The sequence below is a fragment of the Callithrix jacchus genome, chromosome 14 (genome assembly GCF_049354715.1).
Source record: "Callithrix jacchus isolate 240 chromosome 14, calJac240_pri, whole genome shotgun sequence".
NCBI lineage: Eukaryota > Metazoa > Chordata > Mammalia > Primates > Cebidae > Callithrix > Callithrix jacchus.
The window spans coordinates 67,613,467-67,640,864 of record NC_133515.1 but is presented as its reverse complement, the minus strand read 5'-3'; the positions used below and the strand labels follow the sequence as shown (position 1 = coordinate 67,640,864).

The following is a 27,398-nucleotide window of genomic DNA, read 5'->3' as shown; positions in this document are numbered from 1 at the left end:
CTACCCTTTGTCATGTGCGGATGCAGCTAGAAGCACCATCTATGAAGAAGGGGGCCCTCACCAGACACCAGTCTTACCTTGGACTTCCTGGCCTCCAGAACTGTGAACAATAAATTTCTATGGTTTATAAATTACCTAGTCTAAGGTATTTTGTTATAGCAGCAGGAATGGACTAAGTGGACCAAGAAACATGAGGTGTGTATTAACAGATTTCTGCACAGGCTCCTGTCAAAAAATGCAGTGAGGGGCTGGATGCGGTGGCTTACACTTGTAATCCCAGCACTTTGGGAGGCCCAGGCAGGTAGATCTCTTGACCCCAGGAGTTTGAGACCAGCATGGCCAACACAGTAAAACCCCATCTCTAAAAAAGAAAAAAACACGCACCGAGGAACCTGAAATTCATCTTTGTCAAGTTACTACTTTTTTGCATTTTATATGTGTATGAACATGAGAAAGGTTTTTACAAATTGATGGCAGATGTAAACATCTAAATGTCACCATGTACTTCCAGTTTCTGCAAACCTTAATTCGGAATCCTCACCTGCAGGAACAGGTTAAAGCCCTTTGGGTGCTGGTCTTCCAGGGCTCCTCTCTACCCTGACCCAAAACAGGTTCAGCAGGCAGGCTTCACTGTTGCCCACTGACAGCTCCCCATAGACTGGAGAGCCAGAGAGCTGCCCCTCCCTGCCGCCATCTCTACTTCACAGCGCCCATTCACACACTTACTTTCATTTCATTTTAATGCCAGCCTGGTGCAGGAGGTGCTAATATCTCTATTTAACAGATGAGAACATGAGGCTCAGCAGGCTTAGAAACCAGTGATTTCGCGTTTCAGCTGTGGGAGCCAGAGCTAGTTACTGGCCTTGCTTCTCCATGCTGGAATGTATCAGTATTTAGTTCTAAGCTGTTTTTCTTTAACCTTATACATAAAGCTAAAAGGAACGTAGAAAGAGCACATAGTCCACTCCCATTTATCTTGGCACAAACAACTTTCAGTGGATCATACTGAAAAGAGAATGGGTCAGAAAAAAATTATGACCACAAATATCTATATATATCCATGCGTTAAATACAAGTAATAAGCAGCATAAACTGAAATTACTACACGGGGTGGTAAAAATGATCTCCCCAAATTTGATGTGTGTGATAGGTGGGAATACACTGCCCAAAAAAGGGGACAAAAAGCCTCAGCAAGGAGGACAGCATCCTGTGTGGAGGTGGGTACTGAGCAAAGCTACAGCCCCCTATCTGCGAACTCAAGGGGAGGTGTGTGGCAGGGCCTATGCACTTCACGAAATTCTAGAATTCTGTAAACACTGGTCTACAGGTTCCCAAGAGAAGGCAGACATATATGCTGGTGGGTGGGATAGAAGCAAACCTGTTAGGTGCCGAAAGTTATTCACATTTGCAAAATTAATAATTGACTATCCTCTGAAGTCTACCTTCAGAGTAGGTACTGCTTATTTCTACAAAGAGAGAACATGTGACCGTCTGGGTTTCTAGTTAGGCTACCTCATGGGAGGGGCAACACCAAGTGAACACAAACCTGCCCCACCTCGAGGTGCAACTTTCACAGGAACACACATGCCAGGGACCCCCAGGTAATTCAGACTGGCTGGAGGTGTTCACTGCTTCAACCTCTGTTTTCTTAGGAGGCCACAGGAGCAGAAGGCAACCCACAATGGTTTGGTATCTGAGGCAGTTCTGGCCTCAAACTTGGACAGCGCTGGCAACTGCCCTGAACCCTCTCCTCCCACTTGTCTAGGCTGCTGCCCTAGGTGTGAGAACTGCCCTGATGAGGCAAATAGCTAAAGCCTCAGCACCTGCAGGAGCAGGACTGGGAGACTCTTGTCTTGAATTTCCCAGATGCTTTGCTAACAGTAGAAGCAACTTCAGACAAATGAAGGACCAAAGGAATGAAGGGCATTGAGAAGAATGGAGATCTGGAAGGCCATCTTTCTATTTTCATGCCTCTGGTGCCTGGAGATTCCTTTCACTTAAGATAGCAGGAGCCCCCTCTTTTTGTAGTTCAGGTAGAAGGTAGGTGTTGTCCCCCTTCCGGGCATTTTTTCCCTAGTCTCTGGATAGCCAAGCTAACTCCCTCAGCATGAGTAGGATGGAGCACCTCCCACCAAACATAGAGATGGGCAGGGGGCCTTGACTGACCAGAGGATCCCCCATTCCTCATCACAGTGATTGGCCCAGGGGAAGGCACATGACCCTAACTGGCCAATAAGAGGAGCCTGCTTTTTCACACTCCCTGCTAAGAGGGCAGGGTGCAGCCCTGGAGCGGCCATCTTGCCTAGCTCTCAAGATAACGCCTCTAAGGTAGGAGAGAAATGAAAAAACAGTACTGAACGTGCCGGAGGTTACAGGCACCAGTACATTCCACTCCACCTTTATGTTTTTATTTTTTGCTTAAGCTAATTTGGAAGGTTTCTGTCAATTACAACTGAAAAAATTCTAACCAATACAATCTCACTTTCCTGTTCCCAGTCAAGAAATTATCATAAGAAAGTACAGGAAATTCTTCACGCTCATGACTCGGTTGATGTTAATGCTGTTGGAAAGCAGCACAGATTTTTTTAGGAAGAAAAATTGCCAAGATAAACATTTTCTTAAAAATTCTAGCACAGGCCAGGGGCGGTGGTTCACACCTGTAATCCCAGCACTTTGGGAGGAAGAGGTGCGCGGATCACCTGAGGTCAGGAGTTTGAGACTAGCTTGGTCAACATGGTGAAACCCCGTCTCTACTAAAAACACAAAAATTAGCCGGGCGTGGTGGCGGTTGTCTGTAATCCCAGCTACTGGGGAGGCTGAGGCAGGAGAATCACTTAAACCCGGGATGCAGAGATTGCAGTGAGCCGAGATCCCACCACTGGACTCCAGCCTGAGCAATAGAGTGAGACTCCATTAAAAAAAAAAAAAATCTAGCACATCTATAAGCTATATTTTAAATGTTATATTTTTCCCAAATAAGTCCTGCAAATAAAACTTATCCTTGAGGAGGTTGAGACTGGGACCTGCTTTAATCATCTTCACTTCCAGATTCCATTCAAGCAGAAATCAATTTTCTGGTTTACTCAACCAGACTGTGTTTATTAATTCTTTTTCTGCTCCCCTTGGAATTTCAAACTATTGGCTTAGTTTTTAACTAATTTCTTAAATGCTAAAACAATTGGAATGATTCCACAGCATTTGCAATGCTGGTTTGAGGGCATAGTCTATGCCACAGGTCTGATATTTTGGAAGTTTTAAAGGTGACTGAAACAGACAGACAGTGTAATGTCATTTGTATCTGTACAGACTCCTGTTTATCTAATTCTTTCCTTATTCTTTTTAGGCCTGTCAGGTTTTAAGAAATACAGAAACACCCCAAAATATTTCTGACATCAAAGAAACACATTTCTTTGTTCCCACTATTGAGAAAGTGTGTTTCTCATATTTTCACTGTAGATACAACTAAGAGAAACAATTACTGCAAAGAATCTACTTAGTAAATCACTGGAGACCCAAACATCATACGAATGACTGAGTCCTAATTAAGTAGCAGTAAGTGGGACTATTTTTATTTAAATAACAAAGTGTTTTCATCTTAACCATATTGATGGCTCTTTTCCTCAAACACTGCCTGTTTTCTGGTTTTAAAAATTCTATTTGAGCCTATAATCCCAGAACTTTGGGAGGCCGAGGCGGGTGATCACTTGAGGTCAGGAGTTCGAGACCATTCTGACCAACATGGTGAAACCCGTCTCTACTAAAAAAATACAAAAATTAGCCAGGCGTAGTGGCGCCTGTCTGTAATCCCAGCTACTCAGGAGGCTAAGGCAGGAGAATGGCTTAAACCCAGGAGGTAGAGGTTGCAGTGAGCCGAGATCGCACCACTGCACTTCAACCTGGGTGACAAAGAGAGACTCCATCTCAAAAAAAAAAAAAAAATTGTATTTTGAGGCCAGGAGCAGTATCTCACGCCTATAATATCCCAGCACTTTGGGAGACCAAGGCAGGAGGATCACTTGTGGTCAGGAGCTCGAGGCCAGCCGGGCCAACATGGCGAAACCCCGTCTCCACTAACCATACAAAAATTAGCCAGGCATGGTGGTGGGCACCTATAATCCCAGTTACTTGGGAGGCTGAGGCAGAAGAATTGCTTGAACCCGGGAGGCGGAGATTGCAGTGAGCAGAGATCACGCCAATGCACACCAGCCTGGGCGGCACTGCAAGACTCTGTCACAAACAAACAAAATTATATTTTTATATACTGTGAAACCAATGGGAGAGAAAGAAATATAAGCAATCACCCTTAGTCACTGTGTCTCAGCAGAGCCATTAAAAGAATTTTAATGCATTTCCTATTCTTCGTACACATGATTTTTCTTACATTATTTTAATCATAATACTCATCTCAATTTGATCCTGCATTTTTTCACTACACATGAGATCATAAACATTTCTGGTGCTATTTTTATAATTTACACAATCATTGTTTAAATGGCTGCCAAATATTTTTTGAGTGGATACATAATATTCTCTTAAAATGATTTCCCCTCTGCTGTTAAATTGTTGCTGCTATTATCTTGCTATTACAAATTATACCTTTTTAAAAAATTAAAACTCTTATAGCCACATTTGGACAAATTATCCCTTGATTATATTTTAGTATAGATGAATATTTCTGTATTTAAGATGATTACTTTAGGCAGGTTTTCTCAAGGTAGAATTTGTGAGTGAAAAGGCAGTTTTTATACATTTATACATACTGCCAAACTGCTTTCAAAGGGTCGTATTAGTGTATACTCCCACCAGCAATAGACAAGAAAAGGACTGAGTCGCTAGAGCCTCCATGCCAAGTAGATATTGGTGGTGGTGGGGAGGGGTGGTCTTTAGAAAAATAAAATCTTCCTTACTCTTCTTTATTCTAATGGGAGTAATAAGTAGTCATAAAAAAAGTACCCTCTATATGTTCAAAGAAGTAGTGCAGAATATCTGATATCCTTAATGCCCACATTTTGAAACACATTCAGGAGGGAATAAAATCATGCAGTTTTTGGTAGATCAAGAGACTTAGGTCACTTATGAAAGCAATGAAATCAATTAAAGGGGAGGAGTGAGGGCAGGAGAAACTACAAATGAAAGTTGTCCATTGCCCAGTTCTCTTGTCTGAAAATAATTAGGATTTGTTTCTCTTTAAATGATGTATGAGTGAGCTGCACCTTTTGATCTTGGGATTTGTGAGGCTTGGTCCTTATCCAGGAGCTAAAAGTGAATGGTGTCTGGTAGAAGTTTTCAATACAATGTTTTACTGTGGGTAAAAGAAAAATGGCCCTTTTGACTTATGGTAGAACATGTCCTTTGTCATCTACCCCAAAAGGCACATGTAGATACTCTCCTCACAGACTTTCTTCTGGGGGGGAAAAAAAAATGATGCTGATCCATCATCAATGATTAGTTCAAAAGTAACTGAATAATTCACATTGGTAATGTGAAGATTAAAAGCCATTTTCCAATCAAAGTCCATACCAGTTGTTTCTCCTGATAGCCACCTACACTTGGAGACTAAATGTAATTCACCTGAATCCCTGACACAAAGAAGGCTGCATGTTTTGTTTTGAAACAAGTGAGAATAGTGTCTCTATACCGAGAGGCCTTCGAGCACATAAGATCCTAGAGCATTTTTTAATTCAAACTTCATGACTTTGGATAACTAAGTAGTAATCTGCCATGCCTTCGTATGTCACTATTCATTTTATCATAGGTTAACCTTTGAGATTTGGTTGTTGTTTGTTTTTGAGATGGAGTCTCGCTCTGTCACCCAGGCTGGAGTGCAGTGGCATGATCTCCACTCACTGCAACCTCCGCCTCTCAGGTTCGAGCTGTTCTCGTGCTTCAGCCCCCCACGTAGGTGGGATTACAGGTGTGCACTGCCATGCCCAGCTAATTTTTGTATTTTTAGTAGAGACGCAGTTTCACGGTGTTGGCCAGGCTGGTCTCAAACTCCTGACCTCAAGCGATCTGCCTGCCTCTGCCTCCCAGAGTGCTGGGATTACAGGCATAAGCCACTGCGTCTGGCCTAACCTTTGAGATTGTATGTATAACTGATTCATGTTTCACTGAGCTCATTTTCACCGATCATAAAAATAAAGGAAAGATGGGTGCCTGTATATATCTTTTATAAGTAGCCTCATTCTCAAAAGTGTTTGAAGAGACCGGGTGAATGTCTATAAGTCTCTACTATATTGCACCAGATCTACAAGTCAGATTTCTGGTGATTGTAGGTTTCACATATATTAACAATGAGGCAGCCTATCCGAAATCAACAGGGCTCAAAATCTGTAACCAGAAAGTATACAGGAAGGACCACAAGTAATTGGTTAATAAACACTAATTAGATTGTATAACCTCAAATCAATCAAACATATTAAATTAAAACAACCAGATACCATGTTTAAACTACTAAATTAATGAATATTTTAAGAATAATGGGCCAGGCCCCGTGGCTGATGCCTGTAATCCCAGCACTTTGGGAGGCTGAGGCAGGTGGATCATGAGGTCAGGAGATCAAGACCATTCTGGCCAATGTGGTGAAACCCCATCTCTACTAAAAATACAAAACTTAGCTGGGCATGGTGGCATGTGCCTGTAGTCCCAGCTACTCAGAAGGCTGAAGCAGGAGAATCTCTTGAACCCAGGAGGTAGAGGTTGCGCCAACAGAGATCTCACCACTGCACTCCAGCCTGGTGACAGAGCGAGACTCCATCCCCACCCCCCTCCAAAAAAGAATAATGATAAACAAGACGTACAAATTTGCTGAAATAGAATGCTCTTGATTGCTGAAGGTCTGGCAAAATTTATTAAAAACATGTATATAATCTCTAATAAATCCCATTTGTGACAATCCATAGAAAGTGATGCTCAAATTTAGAAAAGACTATGCATTAAGCTGAGTGTGGTGGCTCATGCCTGTAATCCTAGCACTTAGGGAGGCAGAGGCAAGAGGAGAGCATAAGTCCAGGAGGTCAACACCTGCCTGGGCAACATAGCAAGACCCTGTTCTCAAAAAAATAAAAATAAGCTAGGTATGTTTGCTCATACCTATAATCCCAGCACTTTGCAAGGCTGAGGTGGGCAGATCACTTGAGTGAGGCCTGGAGTTCAAGACCAGCCTGGCCAACATGGAGAAACCCCATCTCTACTGAAAATACAAAAAAAATAGCCAGGCATGGTGGTGGGTGCCTATAATCCCAGCTACTTGGGAGGCTGAGGCAAGATAATTGCTTGAACCCAGGAGGCAGAGGTTGCAGTAAGCTGAGATCACGCCACTGCACTCCAGCCTGGGTGACAGAGTAAGACTCTGTCTCAAAAATAAAATAATAAAAATAAAAGACTGCATCGTCTTATCACAGCATTTTTTTTTTTTTTTTTTTTTTTGAGACGGAGTTTTGCTCTTGTTACCCAGGCTGGAGTGCAATGGTGCCATCTCAGCTCGTCGCAACCTCCGCCTCCTGGGTTCAGGCAATTCTCCTGCCTCAGCCTCCCGAGTAGCTGGGACTACAGGCACGTGCCACCATGCCCAGCTAATTTTTTGTATTTTTAGTAGAGACGGGGTTTCACCATGTTGACCAGGATGGTCTTGATCTCTTGACCTTGTGATCCACCCGCCTCGGCCTCTGAAAGTGCTGGGATTACAGGCGTGAGCAGCATTTGTTTTTTATGTGAGTATTGAGTACCAATGTTCTTGCATGTAATCCAAAGTTATAACACAAATTATCCAATGAACTGAATACTTATAAAATTACATTCTATTCAAATATCCCTCCCTGAAGACAGGTTCTTAAACGATCATCCAACAATACAATACTTTTTTTTTTTTTCTTGGAGGCAGAATCTTGCTCTGTCACCCAGGCCAGATGCAGTGGTATGATCTTGGCTCACTGAAACCTCCACCTTCTGGGTTCAAATGATGCTCCTGCCTCAGCTGCCTGAGTAGCTGGGATTACAGGCATGCTCCACCATGCCCAGTTAACTTTGGCATTTTTAGTAGAGACAGAGTCTCACCATGTTGCCCAGGCTGGTCTTGAACCCCTGACCTCAAGTCTGCCTGCCTTGGCCTCCCAAAGTGCTGGGATTACAAGCATGAGCCACCATGCCTGGCCTATTTCTTTTCTTGTACAGCCTTTTATTTCACCTGGAGTCAATTTGTGCCTCGTTTTTTTCACTTGTGCATTTTGCTATATATATTTTCTTCATTTTTTCCCCATCATATCAACTGTTCTTTTGCCCCTTTTTCTTTAGAAACATTCCTCCTAGAGTTCCCTATTTTCTTTTTCTGTTATATTGATTGGTTTCTCTCTCAGTTTGCTGCACAGTGGACAACCTGGGACATTTCTTCACTACTACTCTTCCAGATTGTATCCGCTTTCTCCTGCGTCCCATGCCTTCTTCTTTCTGGATTTGCTCCTTTGTTTTGCTGTATTTATTACCAGTGGCATCTTTTAAAATGGTATTTGGGAGGTAATTTTTATGAGTTTTTGCATGTTGAAAATCTTTGTTTTCACAGTTCATTGTTTGGGTAAATATAGTATCCTAAGTTGAAAATAATGTTCCTGTTCTCATCTCTCTGAGGATGCTAATTGTATTTTTAAAAATCTTCTCCCTCTATTCCCAGAGTTCTATTTTCAACCAGGTTTCCATCCTTTTGTCTGTTTATCTCCATCTCTTGTTCATGTTAGAGGCTTTTCTTACTCGCATGGTGGAAATTCTGGGTACGTGGCTAGGATATGTTGAGATCAAACAAGTGAATAGCAAATCCTAGGGTTCCCTAAGTGTTGGGATATGGTTTTCTTTCCTCTGGGTTCACTGAGTTTTTCCAGAGGATAAACTCCACCAATCTTTTGCCCAGGGGCACATGTCCAGAGGCTGGTCTACGCTATGGTTTGAATGTGTCCCCTCCAAAATTCAGGTGTGGCCTTTAAGAGGTGTTAGGCTCCTTGGGCTCCCTGCAGTTCTGTGGAATATAAGGATATTCAAATTGCACAAAATAATGGTTTATGCCACATAAACAGGATCTCCACTTATTTAACATTCATTGTGGCAGAGTTTCTCTGAAACTATTCTATTTCACATTGATGTCAAAATTGCTCATCTTATAAGAATCAACAGACTTATGTATTTTACAAGTTAAACATCTGTGAAAATTCCCAAAATAGCAACTCTGTAAATTTCATTTTTTCTTATTTGTAGAAAGTTTTATGGAATTATCTTAAGACTACTGTCTAAAAGCATAGCACACATGTTCCATGCACTGAAAGAACAGTCAATAATGACATAAGTGTCTAACAACTGGGACACTTTCTCATGTCTCTCCCTCTTTTCAGTTCCTTTTCTCTCAGATACCCTAATTCTTGTCTCATTTATGTTCCTGGGAGCATGGCGGAGAAGGGGAGAGAATCTGATAGGTTGCTAATGCCTCAGTATGTATTTGATCTATATTTTCCTCCTTTTGGGAGCTTTTGCATTTAGAAGAGGACATGTGAAAAGACAAAATCCTCCACAAAACCTTTCTCAACAGTTAAATCAAGAGTGATACATGTCAGCTCTTGGGCTCTCATATCAAAATCTCTAGCTGTGGAGTTTCAGACATTGCAGCAGTGAGTGGGAAAGACATAAATACCAATTTCCCTTCCTGGGCCCCTCAAATAATGAATACCTTATAGAAAGGCCCTTCGACCCAAAAGCTGAGAGGACACCTAGGACTTTGGTTTATTTGATTTTTGCTTAGGATGTAGGCTCTGAGAAATGAGTATGGGTGTCCCTTGCCTTAACCAAGCTTTCTCTTCACCCATGCCTTCTTCTTCCTCTACCTAGGGTTGGGCACTTGCTGGGAAGCTTATCAAGCAAATGTATTGGAAAGTTTTGGAGGTGGCTGTTGGAAGAAAGATGCATGTGCTTCTATTAACAGATAATGTTAAATTGAGTCATCAGTGTCTAATTTGGGGTCCCATGCTTCAAATTCTGTATGCTAACCTATTTGTTCCCACATTAGTCAGACAAATGCCTTGTGAATCACAGACTCTCATTTAATATGTATTAAGTTTGTGTGTGCTTATGTGTACACATATTGGTTGGATAATTGACTTTAGACTATCCCTACCCTGTTGAAGCACAAAGAGAGCATTGATGAAATATCTCACTTGCCTTTGTATCAACAATGCCTACCTGGCATAGGGTGTCACACACATAAGCATCCAAAATGATTTCTGGAATAGACGAAAGAACTCATCCTACTGCAAATGAGTCAAGTGGGGAAACCTGACCTCATAATCAAGCCTCAGTTATCAGGGGAAAGTTGTCACTTTAGAGACAGCACAACATACACATACATATATATGTGTATGTATATATTTAAAAATATATATGTATACATATATAATATATATATATTTTTTTTTTATTTTTTTTGAATACAGATGAGGTCTTGCTATATTGCCCAGGCTGATCTTGAAATCCTGGTCTCAAGGGGTCCTCCCTGTCATGGCTTCCCAGCTTCTTGGGATTACAGGGTTAAGCCACTGCACCTGGTCTGATAGCACAATATTGACTACCTGGCTTTAGATTTTGAGTTGCTTAAGTCAGGGGCTTCATAACAGGAGGTGAGGGGTGGGTGAGCTGGGGAGTGAAGCTTCATCTGTATTTATGTCCACTCCAGATCACTCGCATTACTGCCTGAGCTCTAGCTTCTATCAGATCAGCAGCAGCATTAGATTCTCATAGGAGCAGGAACCCTGTTGTGAACTGCACAAGGGATCTAGGTTGCATGCTCCTTGTGAGAATCTAATGCCTGATGACCTGTCACATTCTCCCATCACTCCCAAATAGGACCATCTAGTTGCAGAAAAACAAGCTCTGGGCTCCCACGGATTCTACATTATGGTGAGTTGTATAATTATTTCATTATATGTTATAATCTAATAATAATAGATGTAAAGTGCACAATAATGTAATGCCTTGAATCATCCTGAAACCATTCCCCACCCCACCCCTGGTCCATGGAAAAACTGTCTTCTGTGAAACCAGTCCCTGGTGCCAAAAAGGTTGGGGACTACTGCACTAAGTGGTAAGACAGCTCAAAGCCCAGATTTTGAGGTCACCAAAAACTAAGCCCTGACTCTCTCTCTTAATAATTGTGTGACCTTGAGCAATTAATGGCCACTTCCTGACCTGTCAAATAGAGATGATAAATTAATACTATCTCCCCAAGTATTACACGAGGGGCGGATTACACGAGACAGTCTATGTCAGTCACTGAACACTGTACCTGGCGCCAGAGACACTAAATGAATGGCAGTCAAGATCATTATCAAAGCTCACCCTAACAGATACTGTAGTTGATTTGTAAAGTTTCTTCCAGTTCTAACAATTCTTCACAGTTCTATAACTATGATGTTAATTTTTAGAACAATTACACTGAATGATAAAATCAACCAAATGAGTTTTCAGATAGAAGCTGAATGGCACATTATAATGGCCTAGGGATTAACGCATTTATCACAAGAAGGTTTGAGACACTGTTCTCTTGGCAACCATTGCTTCTCTACCACACTCATGCTGCATGTCACTATCTCCCACTGCTGGGATCAAAACAGTTTCCTCTCTGCAGTTCACAAGTGTATGGATTTGAACCAAATCCACAAGTTGGCTCTGGGAATACATGTTTAGGATGGACATGAATCAGCCCTGGGCTGTTTCTTTGCCTTGGAACATTTTCCATGAAAGTATTCTTTTTACTTTTTTTGAAGAACAGGATGTTCCAAATCAGTGAATCACTTTTATTTATAAAATGGAATGAATGAGGTGATATCAGTAAAAGTGGCACAGTAAGCATCTCCCAAAATCTCCTCCATAAAAGCAATACAACACTGGCAGAAATCATCTGCATCGATAACCTCCCATATCAAGTAGAGTGTCCTGCACCTGCCTGAATTCTTTTCAATTGCTCTGTACTAATAGTAAACAAATCATTATTAATTCACAGCCTTCATTTAAAGCATGTACCTCAAAGGATATACAATATCATGCAGTGGAGAAAAAACTTGGCATCTTAACTGCTTGCTGCCAAAGCCAATCGAACACATGCATTTATCTCCATTCTTCTCCCATCAAATAAAAAATGCTTAACTATTGTTATGGGACAGACTGGGGGCTGCTCACCCAGTGCAGTAAGACCAAATATCTAAACTGAGGTTTGTAGTGGTAGAAAGGAAGGCATTTATTTGCAGGGCACCAAGCAAGGAGGACCAGGCAGCTAAGCTAATAAGTTTAAGTCCTGACCTCCGCAGTGGCTTGTAGGTAAAAAATTTTAAGGGTAGGGCTAAATTTGAGGAAAGCAGATGTTATAGGCAAAATTGTACATGGAGGTTATATATTGGTTTTAGCCTAAAAGGGTGGGATAGCTTGAAGCAAGGGCTTACAGGTCATAGGTACATTTAAAGATTTTCTGATTTGCCATTGGCTAAAAAAGAAAGGCTTGGTTTAAAAATTTGGGGCCAGGACAGGGGCACTGACTCAAGCCTGTAATTCCAATGCTTTGGAAGGCAAAGGCAGGCGGATCCCTTGAAGTCAGGAGTTCAAGACCAGCCTGGCCCGGCTGGTCCAAGTGCAGTGGCGTTTACAACTGATTGATCACTACCAGTTACAGATTTCCTTGTTCTTTCTCCACTCCCACTGCTTCACTTGACTAGCCTTTAAAAAAAAAAAAAGAAAGAAAGACCAGCCTGGCCTATATGGCGAAAACCCTTCCACTACTAAAAATACAAAAATTAGCTGGGCGTGATGGTGCACGTCTGTAATCCCAGCTACTAGGGAGGCTGAGGCAGGAGAATAGGTTGAACCTGTGAGGTAGAGGTTGTGAGCCGAGACTGTGTCACTGCACTCCAGCCTGGGTGACAGAGCGTCTCAAAAAACAAACAAACAAAAACTGGAGGCCAGCAGAAAAGAATGTTAGCTCTGGCTTGTGGGGGTGACTTTTTCCAGGTCACACCTGGAAGAAATTTAGAGTAAGAATGTGGTTAGAGTTTAGTTCCAGTTCCCCCTTATTTGACATCTATGGACCAGGGACATCCGTTTGATGGGGGTTTGGATTTCAGTCATATGTTAAGATGTCATCTTTAGTTCGTATAGGGGTACCAAAGATCCTATAAGGGTGAATTTAGTGTTCTTGGCTATTGTTTTTGGCTACTGTTATCTTTTTGTTATAAAGTTGTTTATTTACTTCTCAGGGCTAGCTATTAATAGATATCTGGAATTTTTTCAAGGAATTTAATATATAAAAAACATTTATGTTTAGGGGGGCATGCGGGTCCCTAAGAGGGAGTTCCTGTTCTATCTCACCCTACCCCCCAACACACATACACATACATGAAGAACCAGGAGAAGAAACAACAATCAACATGAGATGATGACATATTTTTGGAAGATGTGAAGCAGTTGGGAGAAATAGCTGACCTGGCAGGGTCGAGAAGGCAGAAGCCTAAATCTTTGCAGAGACTTACCGAGGAGAAGCAAGCTGATTTACTCCACAGAACGCAAGAAAAGCTGGGGAATTTAAGACATCAGGCACCTGTGAGGTGGGGGTGGGAGTGGGGGTGGATCTGAAAGTGGGAGGTCTGGTTGAATATTTTTACTTCAGATCCCTGTCTTCCTTTACCCCTAGCTGTCAGGCTACTCCCCTTCCCACATCCCTACAGGAGACAGGAAATTTAGTTCTGGGGAGACTGCACCAGAAATCTGAACTCAGGAGCCCCAAGCCCAAGCACTGTGAGGATGTGGGCCTTTACTGAAAACTGGAATGAAGTGAACTTCTACACACTGAATGATGAGACCCCAGGCCCCTCCCTCCACTCAGCTCCCAGAACACTGACGACTGTCTTAAACCCCAAGCAGGAAGCTCATGAGTCATTTTGAATCAACTAACATATCCTAGAGAAAAGACCTACAGATACAGACATTTATGGGCTATCAAAGGAAAAGCCAGGTCCTTATCCCACCCATCCACTATGAAACCCCTGTATTACCTGGAGTAATCCCCACCTGTATTCACTAACTATGGCAGCTATAACAAGTTACTACCAATTTGGTGTTGTCAGCAGAAATTTATTCTCTCATATCTCTAGGGGCTGAAGTCTGAAAGTCTGAATCCGTTTCACTGGGCTAAAATTATGTGTCAGCAGGGCCATGCTCCCTCCAGAGGCTCTAAGGGAGAAGCTGTTCCTTGCCTCTTTCAGCTTCTAGTGGCTGCCAGCATTTTTTGGCTTGTGGCTGCACCACTGTAATATTTTCTTCTATATTTGAATTGCCCTCTCCTCGTGTGTGTGTGTGTGTGTGTGTGTAATCGCCCTCTGCCTCACTCTGATAAAGACATTTATGATGCATTTAGAGCCCACCCTGGAGCACAGGATAATCTCCCCATCCCCAAATCCTTAACCACATCTGCAAAATCTCTGCCATATAAGGTAACACCCATAGATTCCAGGCATTAGGACATAGACATATCTTTGGTGGCTATTAATTAGCCTTCTGTATCACCCACATATAGAGAGCTTTCAATCAGCCTTTTAGTCTCTCACACTTAAATGTTAATGAGATCAAAAGATTTTTCACCTTTATTGGATATCTGAATTTATTTATGAATTGTCTATTTCTGTCTTTTATCTGTTTTACGTTTTTGTTATTTTTCCTATAGATTGTTATGATAATTTTATACATAATGCTATTAATCCTTTATCTGCTAGGAATGTTGAAAATACTTTTCCTAGTCTGCATTTGCCTGTTAACTTTGCAGTTTGTTTTCTGAGAAACAAAAAATTTTTAAGGTTATATAATTAAATCTATTACTTCTTTTCTTTTGAAATTGCTTCCATGGCTATTATCTCAGAAAGTCTGCTTATCCTAATAGTAGACATATACTCATATATTTTCTCCTGGTTTAATGGCTTTAAACATATCTAATTCTTTAATCAATATGAAATTTATTTTAATGTGTGCTATGAAGTGAGAATCTAACACTTTTTCCAAGTTATTTAAGTTAACATAATATAACGTTTCCTTCCCCTACTGACTCATCATACCATCTTTATCAAACATAAAAATTTTGTATTAATATATTCTAGGGTCTCTTTCTGAGCTCTGTTCAGTTATATCAATTTTTTTTGGCAGATATTTGCTATGTGGTCTTTTTTTAATCCCAAGTTTATAATTACAAATAAATAACTATAGTGCATCAAACCATCCCAAAACAATTTTATATTTTCTTTCCTTTTTTTTTTTTTTTTTTTTTTTTTAAGACTGAGACTCTATTGCCCAGGCTGGAGTGCAGCAGTGCAATCTTGGCTCACTGAAACCTTTGCCTCCTGGGTTCAAGTGATTCTGGTGCCTCAGATAGATACATTTTAAAAGGTATGGTGTCTGACAGTGATGAATGCTATGAAATAAAAACTAAACCAAAGAAGGGGACAGCAAATTGGAATAGGTGACTTGGGAAGACCTTTTTGAGAAAGTGGCATTTCAGTCAAGATCTAAAGAAAGTAAAGGAGATGAACATTTTCTTCTACAAGTTGCCACAAATTGGTTACTACTTTCTGGTATATTTTCAGATATACTTTATGTGTGTCTTAAATCAATTGGATTAATCATTCAGAGCTTATCTACTATGACGAGCAAAATGTTAATTTTACTATAGCAAAAGGATTCATAGTATATTTTATTTTGAAAAGTTTTTACACTTGATTTTAGCCAAAAGGCCAAGAAGTGATATTTTGAAAAGTTTTGATGGCTACATAGTAGGTATATATATTTATGGAGTACGTGAGATATTTTGATAACAGGCATACAATGTGTAATAATTACATCAGGGTAAATGGAGTATCCATCACCTCAAGCATTTATCATTTCTTTGTGTTACAAACATGCCAATTACACTCTTATTTTTATTTTATTTTATTTATTTATTTTTGAGATGGAATTTCACTCTTGCCCAGGCTGGAGTGCAGTGGCACAATCTCAGCTCACTGCAACCTCTGCTTCCCAGGTTGAAGCAATTATCTTGCCTCAGACTCCTGAGTAGCTGGGATTACAGGCACCCACCACCACACCTGGCTGATTTTTATATTTTTAGCAAATATGGGATCTCACCATGTTGGCTAGGCTGGTCTTGAACTCCTGACCTCAAGTGATCCACCTGCCTCAGCCTCCCAAAGTGCTGGGATTACAGGTGTGAGCCACCATGCCCAGCCAATTTAAAAATGTACAATAAATTACTGTTGACTGTAATCACTCTGTTGTGCTATCAAATACTAGATCTTATTCATACTATCTAACTTTATCTTTGTGGTTACATCTCCACTTCCCCCTTCCCCCTCCTCCTCTACCCTTCCTAGTTTCTGGTATCCATCCTTCTACTCTCTATCTGCATGATTTCAATTAATAATTTTTAGCTCCTACAAATACATGAGAACATGCAAAGTTTGCCTTTCTGTACATGGCTTATTTCACTTAACATAAAGACCTCCAGTTCTGTCCATGTTGTTGCAAATAGCAGGACCTCATTCTTTTGATGGCTGTGTGGTACTCCATTGCATATATGTACCACATTTTCTTTATCCATTCATCTGCTAATGGACACTAAGGTTGGTTCCAAATCCTGGGTATTGTGAACAGTGTGCTACAACAAACATGGGAGTGCAGATACCTCTTCAATATACTGATTTCTTTTCATTTGGGTATATACCCAGCAGTGAGATTGCTGGATCATATGGTAGCTCTATGTTTACTTTCTTGAGGAACTTTTGTACTGTCCTTCCTGGTGGTTGTACTTATTTACATTCCCACCAACAGTGTACAAGGGTTCCCTTTTCTCCACATTCTCGCCAACATTCACTATTGCCTGTATTTTGGGTATAAGCCATTTAAACTGGGATGCAATGATATCTCATTGTAGTTTTGATTTGCATTTCTCTGATGATTAATGATGTTGAGCACCGTTTTATACACCTGTTAGCCATCTGTATGTCTTCTTTTGAGAAGTGTCTATTCAGATATTTAGCCTATTTTTTAAACAAATTATTAGATTTTTTCCTATTGAGGTTGGGCACAGTGGCTCATGCCCGTAATTCCAGCACTTTGGGAAGCCAAGGTGGGCAGATGGCTTGAGCTCAGGAGCACAAGACCAGCCTGGGCAACATGGCAAGACCCCATCTCTGCAAAAAATACAAAAATTTGCTGGGTGTGGTGGCATGTACCTGTAATCTCAGCTACTTGGGGGGCTGAAGGGGAAGGGTTGCTTGTACCAGGGAGGTCGAGGCTGCAGTGAGCTATGTTTGCATCACTGCACTTCAGCCTGGGTGAAAAAGAAGACCCCATCTCAAAAAAAAAAAAAAGATCTTTTTCCTATTGAGTTGTAAAAGCTCTGTATATATTCTAGTTATTAATCCTTTTCAGATGGATAGTTTGCAAATATTGTCCCCCATTATGTGGGTCATCTCTTCACTTTGTTGTTTCCTTTGTTATGCAGAAACTTTTAACTTGATGTGATCCCATTTATCCATTTTTGCTTTGGTTGCCTGTGCTTGTGGGGTATTACTCAAGAAATCTTTACCCAGACCTATGTCCTGGAGTTTCCTCAGTGTTTTGTTTTGATATTTTCATAGTTTGAGATCTTAGATTTAAGTTTTTGTTTGTCTGTTTGTTTGTTTTTAACTAGAGACAGAATCTCCCTATGTTCCCCAGGCTGGTCTCAAACTCCTGGGCTCAAGGGATCCTCCTGCTTTGGCCTCCCAAAGTGCTAGGATTACAGGCATTAGCCACCATACCTGGCAAGATTTAAGTCTTTAATCCATTTTGATTTGATTTGTGTAAAATGGCAAGAGAGATGGGTCTAGTTTCATTCTTCTGCATGTGCATATCCAGTTTTCCCTGTACCATTTATTGAAGAGAATGTCCTTTCCCAAAAGTTCTTCCCACTCTTCCCTCCCCTTTCCTCAAGCAGGAGTCTCTCTATGGCTGCATCCACCCAGGCCTGTAGCAAGTACTGCCTGGATACCACTATCGTTCACTCAAGGTCCAAGAGCTCTTCAGCCAGCTTGTGGGGAATGCTGCCAGGCCTGGGTCTCTCCCTTCAGGGCAGTAGGCTCCCCTCTTGCCCAGCTGGAGTCAATAAATGCCATCCAGGAGCCAGGGCCTAGAATTGGGAACCCCAGGAGCCTATTTGATGCTCTACTTCACTGTGGCCAAACTGGTACCCAAGCTGCAAAACAAAATCCCCTTTAATCTTCCCTCTCCTTTCCTCAAGCAGGAGTCTCCCTGTGGCCACTGTAGCTGGGAATGTGCTGGGTCACACCGGAAGCAGCACAGCGCTGTCTGGCTAAGGCCTGCAGTAAGTGTTGTCTGGCCACTGTTGGTGTTTCTTCAAAGCCCAGGGGTTCTTTAGTAAGTAGGTGATAAATGCTGCCAGAACTAGGTCCTTCTCTTTAAGGCAGTGAATTCCCTTCCAGCCTGAGGTGTGTCTAGGAATGTTGTCTGGGAGCTAGGGCCTGGAATGGGGGCCTCAGGACTCTGCCTGAGGTGCCCTATTCTGCTGTGGTTGAGCCAGTATTCAGATTGCAAGGCAAGTCCTCTTTACTCTCTCCTCTCCTCTTCTCAAGCTAAAGGAAGGAGTCTCTCTTGAAGCTGCGAGCTGTGCTGCCTAGGGATGGAGGGTGGGTGCTACAAGCACTCCCTTGGCTGCCCCAGCTGGTGTCTCACTAGGTCTTATGCACCCTACGTCTACTGCCTGTGACCCCAGCACAGCACCAGAACTTGGAATTGCAGTCCTTGTGGCCTAGACTGCCTTTGAAGCTTATTTAGGACCTCAGAGCACTTTAGCCCACAGTGGCGGGGAGAACTAGAACTCAGTATCTAATGGCTGGGATGGGCAATTCCTGTCTGTCTAGGGCTGGTCTAAATGCTGCCTCCATGGGCACCAGCTGAATTCTGCCCTGTGTTGCTTTCCCTATGACAGGCAGCACTGTGTTCCAATACAAAGTCCACAATCACTGCATTCCCTCTTCCCCAAGAGCAGATTCTCTCTACAGGCCACATGGCTGCTGCCAGGGGATGGGGGAGGGTGGTGTCAGCAATTCAACACTCTTTTCTACCCTACCCTCTTCAGTGCCTCTTTCCCTGATGCAATGTCAAAACATGATCATTGTCGTATTGTGATCCCGAACCTGCTTTTTGGTTCTTATAGAGGTGATTTCTTATGTGGATAGTTGTTCAGTTTGGTGTTCCTGCTAGGGGGAACAATCACCGGAGGGTTCTTTTTGGCATCTTGCTCCATTCCAGAAAGCAGAGCATATTTTAAACATCAAGTTCATCATGAGTTAACTGTCTACATTATACTTACGGGAATAAAATAGGTTGTTGGGAATCTTTGAACTGATGAACGAAATGCACAGCTCCTATATTTAAAAAAAAGAAAAATGATTTTCTGAATGTATTTTTTAAAGATCTTTTTAAAATTATTCCATCTTTCATTAACTATTTTGAAATGTTAATCTGCATATGAGGTGCATCAATGAAGTTTAAGAGCCATCAGTATTGGCATGTAGGTATGTAAACAGAAAGGCATGATAAAACGATGGAAAGCAGTGTATTTAATAAGTACACAGTTACCTGGAAGCATATTTGGGAACTGGAGCAGGAAGCACACTGTATTGACCGGGAGAAAGCTGAAGCGACTGCACAGAATGGACAAGGACACCAACAGGTTAACAGAGGTTGTAAACTCACTTCATTATCTCTCATCCATAATCTTTTATTTTATGACCATACAATATTGGATAATTCCTTCTTTAATAGTGGAAAAGGAAAAGGTACATTTTCAAAGGTGAAGCTTCAAAACATTTTAACATATATTTACTCTTCATGGTGAATTTTCTAGACAACATGCCTGAGATGCTGCCTAGGAAAATGTCAAATTGATCACATTTTTTTCTTTTTCTTATGTATTTATTTATTTTTAAAATATAATTATTTCATTTTATATTAATTAATTAATTTACTTTGGTGCCGTGACTCGGATATGATCTTTTTCTTTTTCTGAGATGGAGTCTTGCTCTGTCACCCAGGCTGGAATGCAGTGGCGCCACTTCAGCTCACTGCAGCCTCCACCTCCCCAGTTCAAGTGATACTCTGCCTCAGCCTCCTGAGTAGCTGGGATTACAGGTGTGCACTAGCACACACACTAATTTTTTTATTTTTAGTAAAGAAGCGGTTTCACCATGTTGGCCATGCTGGTCTCGAACTCCTAGCCTGAAATGATCCAATGCCTCAGTCTCCCAAAGTGCTGGGATTACAGGTATGAGCCATTGTGCCCGGCCACATTTTTTCTCTTTTTGAAATAGGTCTCTATCATCCAGGGTAGAGTGCAATGGCGTGAACATAACTCATTGCAGCCTCAAACTCCTGGGCTCAGGTGATCCTCCCACTTCCACATCCCAAGTAGCTGAGACTACAGGTGTATGCCACTGCACACATCTGTAACCCCAGCAGAGATTTTTTTTTTTTTTGGTAGAAATTTTTTTGGTAGAGATTTTGTTTTATAGAGACAGAATCTCACTATGTTGCCCAGGCTGGTCTTGAATTCCTGGGCTCAAGCAATCCTCCCATCTCAGCCTCCCAGAGTGCTGGGATTACAGGTGTGAGCCACTGTACCTGGCCTGATCACATCTTATTTTTATTTATTTAGAGACAAAGTCTTACTCTGTTGCCCAGGGTGGAGTGCAGTGATTGTGCCACTGTACTGTAGCCTTGGTGACAGAGTGTCTAAAATAAATAAATAAATAAATAAAATAAATACAGAAAGGATGTATACAAGATAAAACCACCCAAGAGAGTGGGAAAGTAAATGGACTAGAGAAGTCCATTCAGTGCCATTAGAGGTAGAGAATTTAGCATGAGACCAGTCATCCAGCTACATGGATGCAGATATTAATACAAAGAGAGACATACCCAGGTTTGTGGCTTTGCCAAACAAGTAAAAGATGACAAGTTAGGGGCAAGGGAACTGACAGTGTATGCAGGGAGTAACTATAATGATTAACTATGGGATTGGAGCTTTGCAAGGAAGACAGGTGTTGAGAGGTAGTGAAAAGGTGGGAGAATCAATAGAGTGGGATTATAGCCTGCGGGAAATGGAAAAATTGTTAGGATTGGATATTAGTCAGAGAGGGGAATTCTTGTAGAGATTGCAGAGAACGGAAATTCTTGGTCTTGAAAAACATCTAAGGAGTAAGTGGCTGAGGTAGAGGAAAGTTCAAGAAACTGAGAAGCCAAGTTGTTGGAAGATCATCTGTGTGTGTGCTGAAATTATAAGCAGTGAAAAGAGTGACAGTGAAGGAAGGGGGCTAATATCAAGGAGTAAGGGGAGTAACTCAGGGGTCAGTGGAGGACTACAACACTAGGGGAAAAAGTAGGTCATAAAACTGTACGTGTGGAGAGAGGTGGTCCCATTTGTGTACATATATTCTACAATGAGGATATACTATTTATATGTTAAGAAAAAGGTTATTAGAAAAATTAGGGGGCCACCTAAAATATTCTTTGGAAAGGGGCAAATATATATAAGCATATGTATGCACACACACACACACATACACACATTCAAATACATATATATATATATACACACATTCCTTTTTTTTTTGAGACAGGGTCTTGCTCTGTCGCTTAGGCTGGAGGGCAGTGGCACAATCTTGACTCACTGTAGCCTCCACCTCCTGGTTCAAGCAATTCGCATGCCTCAGTCTCCCAAGTAGCTGGGATTACAAATCTGTGCCAAGATGCCCAGCTAATTTTTATATTTTTATAGTAGCAATAGGGTTTCACCATGTTGGCCAGGCTGGTTTCGAACTCCTGGCCTTAAGTGATCCACCTGCCTTATCCTCCCAAAGTGCTGGGATTATAGGCGTAAGCCACTGCACTTGGCTCATACCTATAATCCCGTAAGACTAATAAGACTAATAACACTCTTCACTAGGGGTGAAAGGATAGAGAAACTAACCATTGGGTACTATGCTCAGAACTTGGGTGATGGCATCAATCGTACCCCAATCAGCATTATGGAATACACACGGGTAAAAAATACACACATGTAGACCCTGAATCTAAAATAGAAGTTGAAAAAAAAAAGGCTCTTCAATATAGATTCTTGAGTTGAGTTACATGCTTCAGAATAAAGGTATTAAAAATGGTGAAAACTATTACAAATAAAAAGCAGCCACTGAAAGATACAAAATGGATATTCCTTGAAAAATTAAGAAGTTTGAGAATGCTGTTCTAGCTTAATGAATAACAATAATACATGTGCTATCTACCCCAAATTCAAATTATTCTACTGAGTTCTGCTACTAAAATATTGGAATTATGAATTGTACTGGTTAGTAAACAATGTTACATCTGAGTATCTTTCCCCTCGTGAACATATATATCTTTGAAATAGAAAATTAGAAAAATACTGAATTTTTCCAGTTTGTGGAGTTTAATCCTTTGTGGGAGGTAGAGAGGAAAGAAGAACAGGAAAACTATGTTTTCAGAAGGTTTTATCCATCCTCTTGAGTAAGCCAGATTCTTTTGGTCTTTTAAAACTCTTAACCTTGTACATTTAACTCCAACCTTGTACGTTTTCTCCTTTCAACACCGGGCCTTCGGCTGCTTTTCAGGGACTCATAAAAGCGAGAAGAGAGGAAGCAGAAAAGGAAAAGGCAGAAGAGAATAAGAAATAAAGACTGCATTTGAGATGGCCAGAACAATTTCACACGTAGCCTGGTTACCTGATAGCAAGCCATAAACATGCTAGTATAATTTAGAGTTTGTATGCCTCCACTGAAGCGAACAGAATAAGATTTACCCAATGAACATTTATCATTCTGTTCTGTTTCAAAGCTATAATGTGCAAAGTAGTAGAAAGGTCTACATGTTGGGTTTGACGTGTTCATCCTGTTGAAAATTTCGTGTCCACTTTAGTAATTACAACCCCTTGTACTTAATTCAACCTCCAGCTGCAACACATTTCTCTCAGGTTATCACAATAATATTATGATGAAGTTATGAAGATATGATACTATTATTAGCTTCTTTATAAATGGGAAATATTAATGTACAAAGACCTGAGACTAGTACCCAAAGTTTCAAGTAACAAAGTCCAACTATCCCTTGAACGCTATCCCTTGAACAGACCATGTTCCTGCCATTTCCATGCTTTCAACAGTGCTGTACTCCTCCCTCATCAGGATTCCATCAGTCGAAACCCTGCTCCTTATTCAAGGTGAGGGGCACGTGGAAAGAGGACTAAATTTTGGTGCAGAAGCCCTCAGTTAAAAGTGCTGCTTCACCTGCTTAAGTATTAGAAATGTGCCTTTGGACAAGTTACTTAGTCTCTACTCACCTTGGTTTTCTTGCAAGTAAAATGGAGTTAATAATGTGTTCTACCTATTTCAGAATGCTTAAGAAGGAAGCAACTAAGAGAATATACATGGAAGCCCATAGTAAACCACTAAGAGCCACGTAAAAGACATGTTTTAGTGAAGGTGCAGTTAAGTCCTACTTAAGCCACTGAGCTTTCCAGCCTTTTAATCCATCCTACTTGAACTCTCCTTTGGCATTTTCAGTTTCACTATTTATCTGAGCACTTGATAAACTCTATCTTGTATTGTTGGCTTAAATACCTCTGGGTCAGGAACATCTTCCTTCCACAGAGCCTAGTGCAGGGCTGGAGCACACTAGTCCTCTTTATTGTCACTGCTGTGAATGAACTGGTGGAACTGAGAGTAGAAGCTGACCCTCCTGGGACCACGTGCTCACTTCTTTTCTTTTTTTTAATTAAAAAAAATATTTTTAGAGACAGCATCTCACTCTGTCACCCAGGCTGGATTGCAGTAGCATAATCCTAGCTCACAGCAGCCTCAAACTCCCAGGCTCAAGGGATCCTCCTGCCCTGGCTTCCCAAGTAGCTAATTTTTTTTTTTTTAAAGAGACGGAGTCTTGTTATATTGCCCAGGCTGGTCTCAAACTCATGGACTCAAGCGATCCTCCTGCCTCAGCCTCCAGAGTAGTTGGAACCACAGGCATATGCTACTACACCCAGCTATTTATTTTTTGTAGAGATGGGGTCATTTCTATAAGAAAAGTTTTTTTGCCAGGCGCGGTGGCTCAAGCCTGTAATCCCAGCACTTTGGGAGGCCGAGGCGGGTGGATCACAAGGTCAAGAGATAGAGACCATCCTGGTCAATATGGTGAAACCCGTCTCTACTAAAAATACAAAAAATTAGCTGGGCACGGTGGTGCGTGCCTGTAATCCCAGCTATTCAGGAGGCTGAGGCAGGAGAATTGCCTGAACCCAAGAGGCGGAGGTTGTGGTGAGCTGAGATCGCGCCATTGCACTCCAGCCTGGTAACAAAAGCGAAACTCCATCTCAAAAAAGAAAAGGAAAGTTTTTAAAAGCTTCCCTGTGGTATGTAGTTATATTTATGCTCTAATAACTCACTGAGAGTCAGGGTTTTCTCTTTAAGAAGAGGGTTCACCACATAAACTGCTTAAAGAGACCAGAGCATGGCCCAATGACAGATAAGATCCCAGGGGCTCCCCAGGCTAGGGGAATCCTGCTAAGAGTTGCTCAAGAGGGAAAAATTTCTCCCCATGTACTCGCCTTAGGTTAAGAAGACATTACAGGGAAAAATCTTACTGGACGCATTTGCAAATCAGGCAGTCCTTGTTTGATTTCTATAGGAAATAAGACATCTTAAAGGTTTTCCATTTCTCATGGGGGAAGATACACTCTCTGTATAAAGAATACTTTCCTCAGGGGCTCTTAGTAGCTTTCCCACACAAAGCAATCTGTTAGTAGGGCTTTACCTGATCTTTGTCAACTAGTGTGCTGGGGCTTGGCCGTGGTTTGTCTTTGAATGAGTAAGTAGCCACTTCCTTCTTTAACAGGTCCAGGAAGTCAGGAGGCATATAGTACGGAAGATCATTTAGAACTGGATTGTTTCTTTGCACAAGAGGTGGCTTTTTCCTTCCTTCATTTTTAAAATTGTAGGTTGTTATCACTGGATTTAATAGGGATTCTTCAATAAAAGTTTTCAAGTGGTAAGTGCCAGGTATAGGAGTATTCTGTGGAAAATTGACATCAGTTTTAACATCATTGTATAAACATGTAACTTCTCCTAAAACACCTTTCTTGTATGGGAAGATCCCAAGTAACATTTCCCTTTGTTTTCAAGTTCAATACAATTATCTCAAATACAGTAAACACTCTGGACAGAAGAGTCTTTCAAAATCATGACTATTTTCTTTCTGAAACAATTGCTGAATTATAGCAAATGGGTTAGAGTTGAAATTTAACTTTTTAAAAGGCAAATTCAGTGATTCAACTTTGGGATTCAACCTTGACTATGAATTTCAGGCCTCTAATATATGGAAGAAAAATGTTTCTTGACTAACTTAGAAGCTATCCTACTTCTGCTTAGCTAATACTATGTTTCTCTCTAGTCCTCAAGTGGGATAACAACATGAGACCAGGATAAACTGGCAGAGCATATGCTCTAGTTAGTCCAGTAAAGGTCTAGCACTTGCAAATTACAACCAGTGTGGCTGAATGGCCAGAACTGAAGGTTTGGTCATTGCTACTTTTGTGGCCATCTTTTCGCTGAGCACTCAGCTCAGTTCTACCATTAAAATTACTTCAATTCCAAGAGGCTTTGACTCATGAAGTTCCTCTATTATTGAAAGGCATTGATAGAAAATATGTCTGTATTATAGAAACTCTCCGGAGGGGAGCTTCTCGTCATTTTTCTTCCACATATTACCATTTTGCTTTCATATATTGGCCATATTAAGAACCATCTGCATAAGGTCTATACCATATAAGAGAAAAACTGAAACCAAAACACCTTTCCAGAATGTATGCTTTTTTTTGTTGTGCAGTCTCCCCCAGATCGTAAGATCATAGGTTAGCCTTATCTAGATAGTCTGTAAAGTACCCAGATTTCTAGAGTTGTTTAACTTTCCCAAGCTTCTATTGCATTCACAATTAAAAACTAGTTTCTCATTCATATGCTGATACTAAACTTCTAAGTATGAAATGAGGTCCATGCAGATCTGAACAATCACTGTTTTCTTACTATTAAGTGTTAGTCTTAAAAGGTATAACTGATTAAAATATTAATGGAATAGGAATAATGTGAATAGGAAAGACTGAATAATGTACATACTGTTAATGCTATTCTCCACCATCCTTCTCTTTCAAAAGAGGAAGTCTTTCGATCTGGTTTCTGTAAACAAACACGAAGTATGCTTATTCATTTGAGAGGTGATCCCTTGAAATTAAATATAATTTACAAAACACTTGCTTGAAGAAATTAATACCCATACCCAACTGATAAGCCATTATTAAAATAAAAGCTACATAATGATACATTTTGCCCATATTTCCTTAAATTGCTATTTTATGATCTTAAGTGCTTTCAAATAACTAAATTCCCTTTGATGAGAGTAATTTTCCTACTGACTAGTGGTGGTAAAAAAAATTATAATAAAAATGAAATAAAAGATAAAATTAGAGTAATAAACATCCCCATCTCACAGAGATGTTGTAAGTATATTAGATGTGACAAAATGTGGTGTTCTTAGGAAGAAAAGAGTTGGGCTTGAAGCCAGATAGACTTAGGCTGAAATCCAGCTCTGCCGCTTACCAGCTAGGTCCACTGAGTGAGTTATTCAACCCTCATGCTTCCTCACAGGAGTATAAAAATAAGGTGTTATCAGAGTTGGCATGAGAATAAAGCATTGTATGTCAGGCATGGTGGCTCACGCCTGTAATCCCAGCACTTTGGGAGGCCAAGTTAGGTGGATCACTTGAGCCCAGGAGTTTGAGACCAGCCTGGCCAACATGATGAAACCCTGTCTCTACTAAAAATACAAAAAAATTGGCCGGGTATAGTGGCACACACCTGTAATCCCTACACAGGAAGCTGTAATCCCTACTCAGGAGGCTGAGGCATGAGAGTTGCTTTAACTCAGCAGGTGGAGGTTGTAGTGCACCGAGATTGCGCCACCGCACTCCAGCCTGGGTGACAAAGTAAGAAGCCACCAAAAGGAGAAAATAATAAGACATTGTACATATAAAGATTTGCATCTACAATCAGTGCTCAATAAATGGTAGCTTTAGTTATTTTTTTGAGATAGAGTTTCGCTCTTATTGCCCAGGCTAGAGTGCAATGGTGTAATCTTGGCTCACTGCAGCCTTTGCCTCCTGGGTTCAAGCGATTCTCCTGCCTCAGCCTCCCGAGTAGCTGGGATTATAGGCAGGTACC

General features: G+C 41.1%; 1 protein-coding gene across 2 annotated transcripts in view; it reads right to left on the bottom strand.

Annotated features, from left to right (window-relative positions):
- STPG4 (sperm-tail PG-rich repeat containing 4) overlaps positions 1 to 27,398 on the bottom strand; it is a 46,662-nt gene that overhangs the window by 12,316 nt on the left and 6,948 nt on the right. Inside the window, exons 3-7 of one of the 2 annotated variants that reach the window (XM_035272624.3) lie at positions 26,298 to 26,357; positions 24,940 to 25,197; positions 19,702 to 19,766; positions 19,433 to 19,487; positions 145 to 1,005 (exon numbers count right to left, since the gene is read on the bottom strand). In XM_035272624.3, coding sequence (XP_035128515.1) covers positions 832 to 1,005; positions 19,433 to 19,487; positions 19,702 to 19,766; positions 24,940 to 25,197; positions 26,298 to 26,357 — 612 coding nt within the window. In that variant the 3' untranslated portion in view covers positions 145 to 831. Of the gene's footprint in view, positions 1 to 144; positions 1,006 to 19,432; positions 19,488 to 19,701; positions 19,767 to 24,939; positions 25,198 to 26,297; positions 26,358 to 27,398 lie in introns of those variants that run through there. The other variant, XM_035272623.3, reaches the window with a different exon arrangement.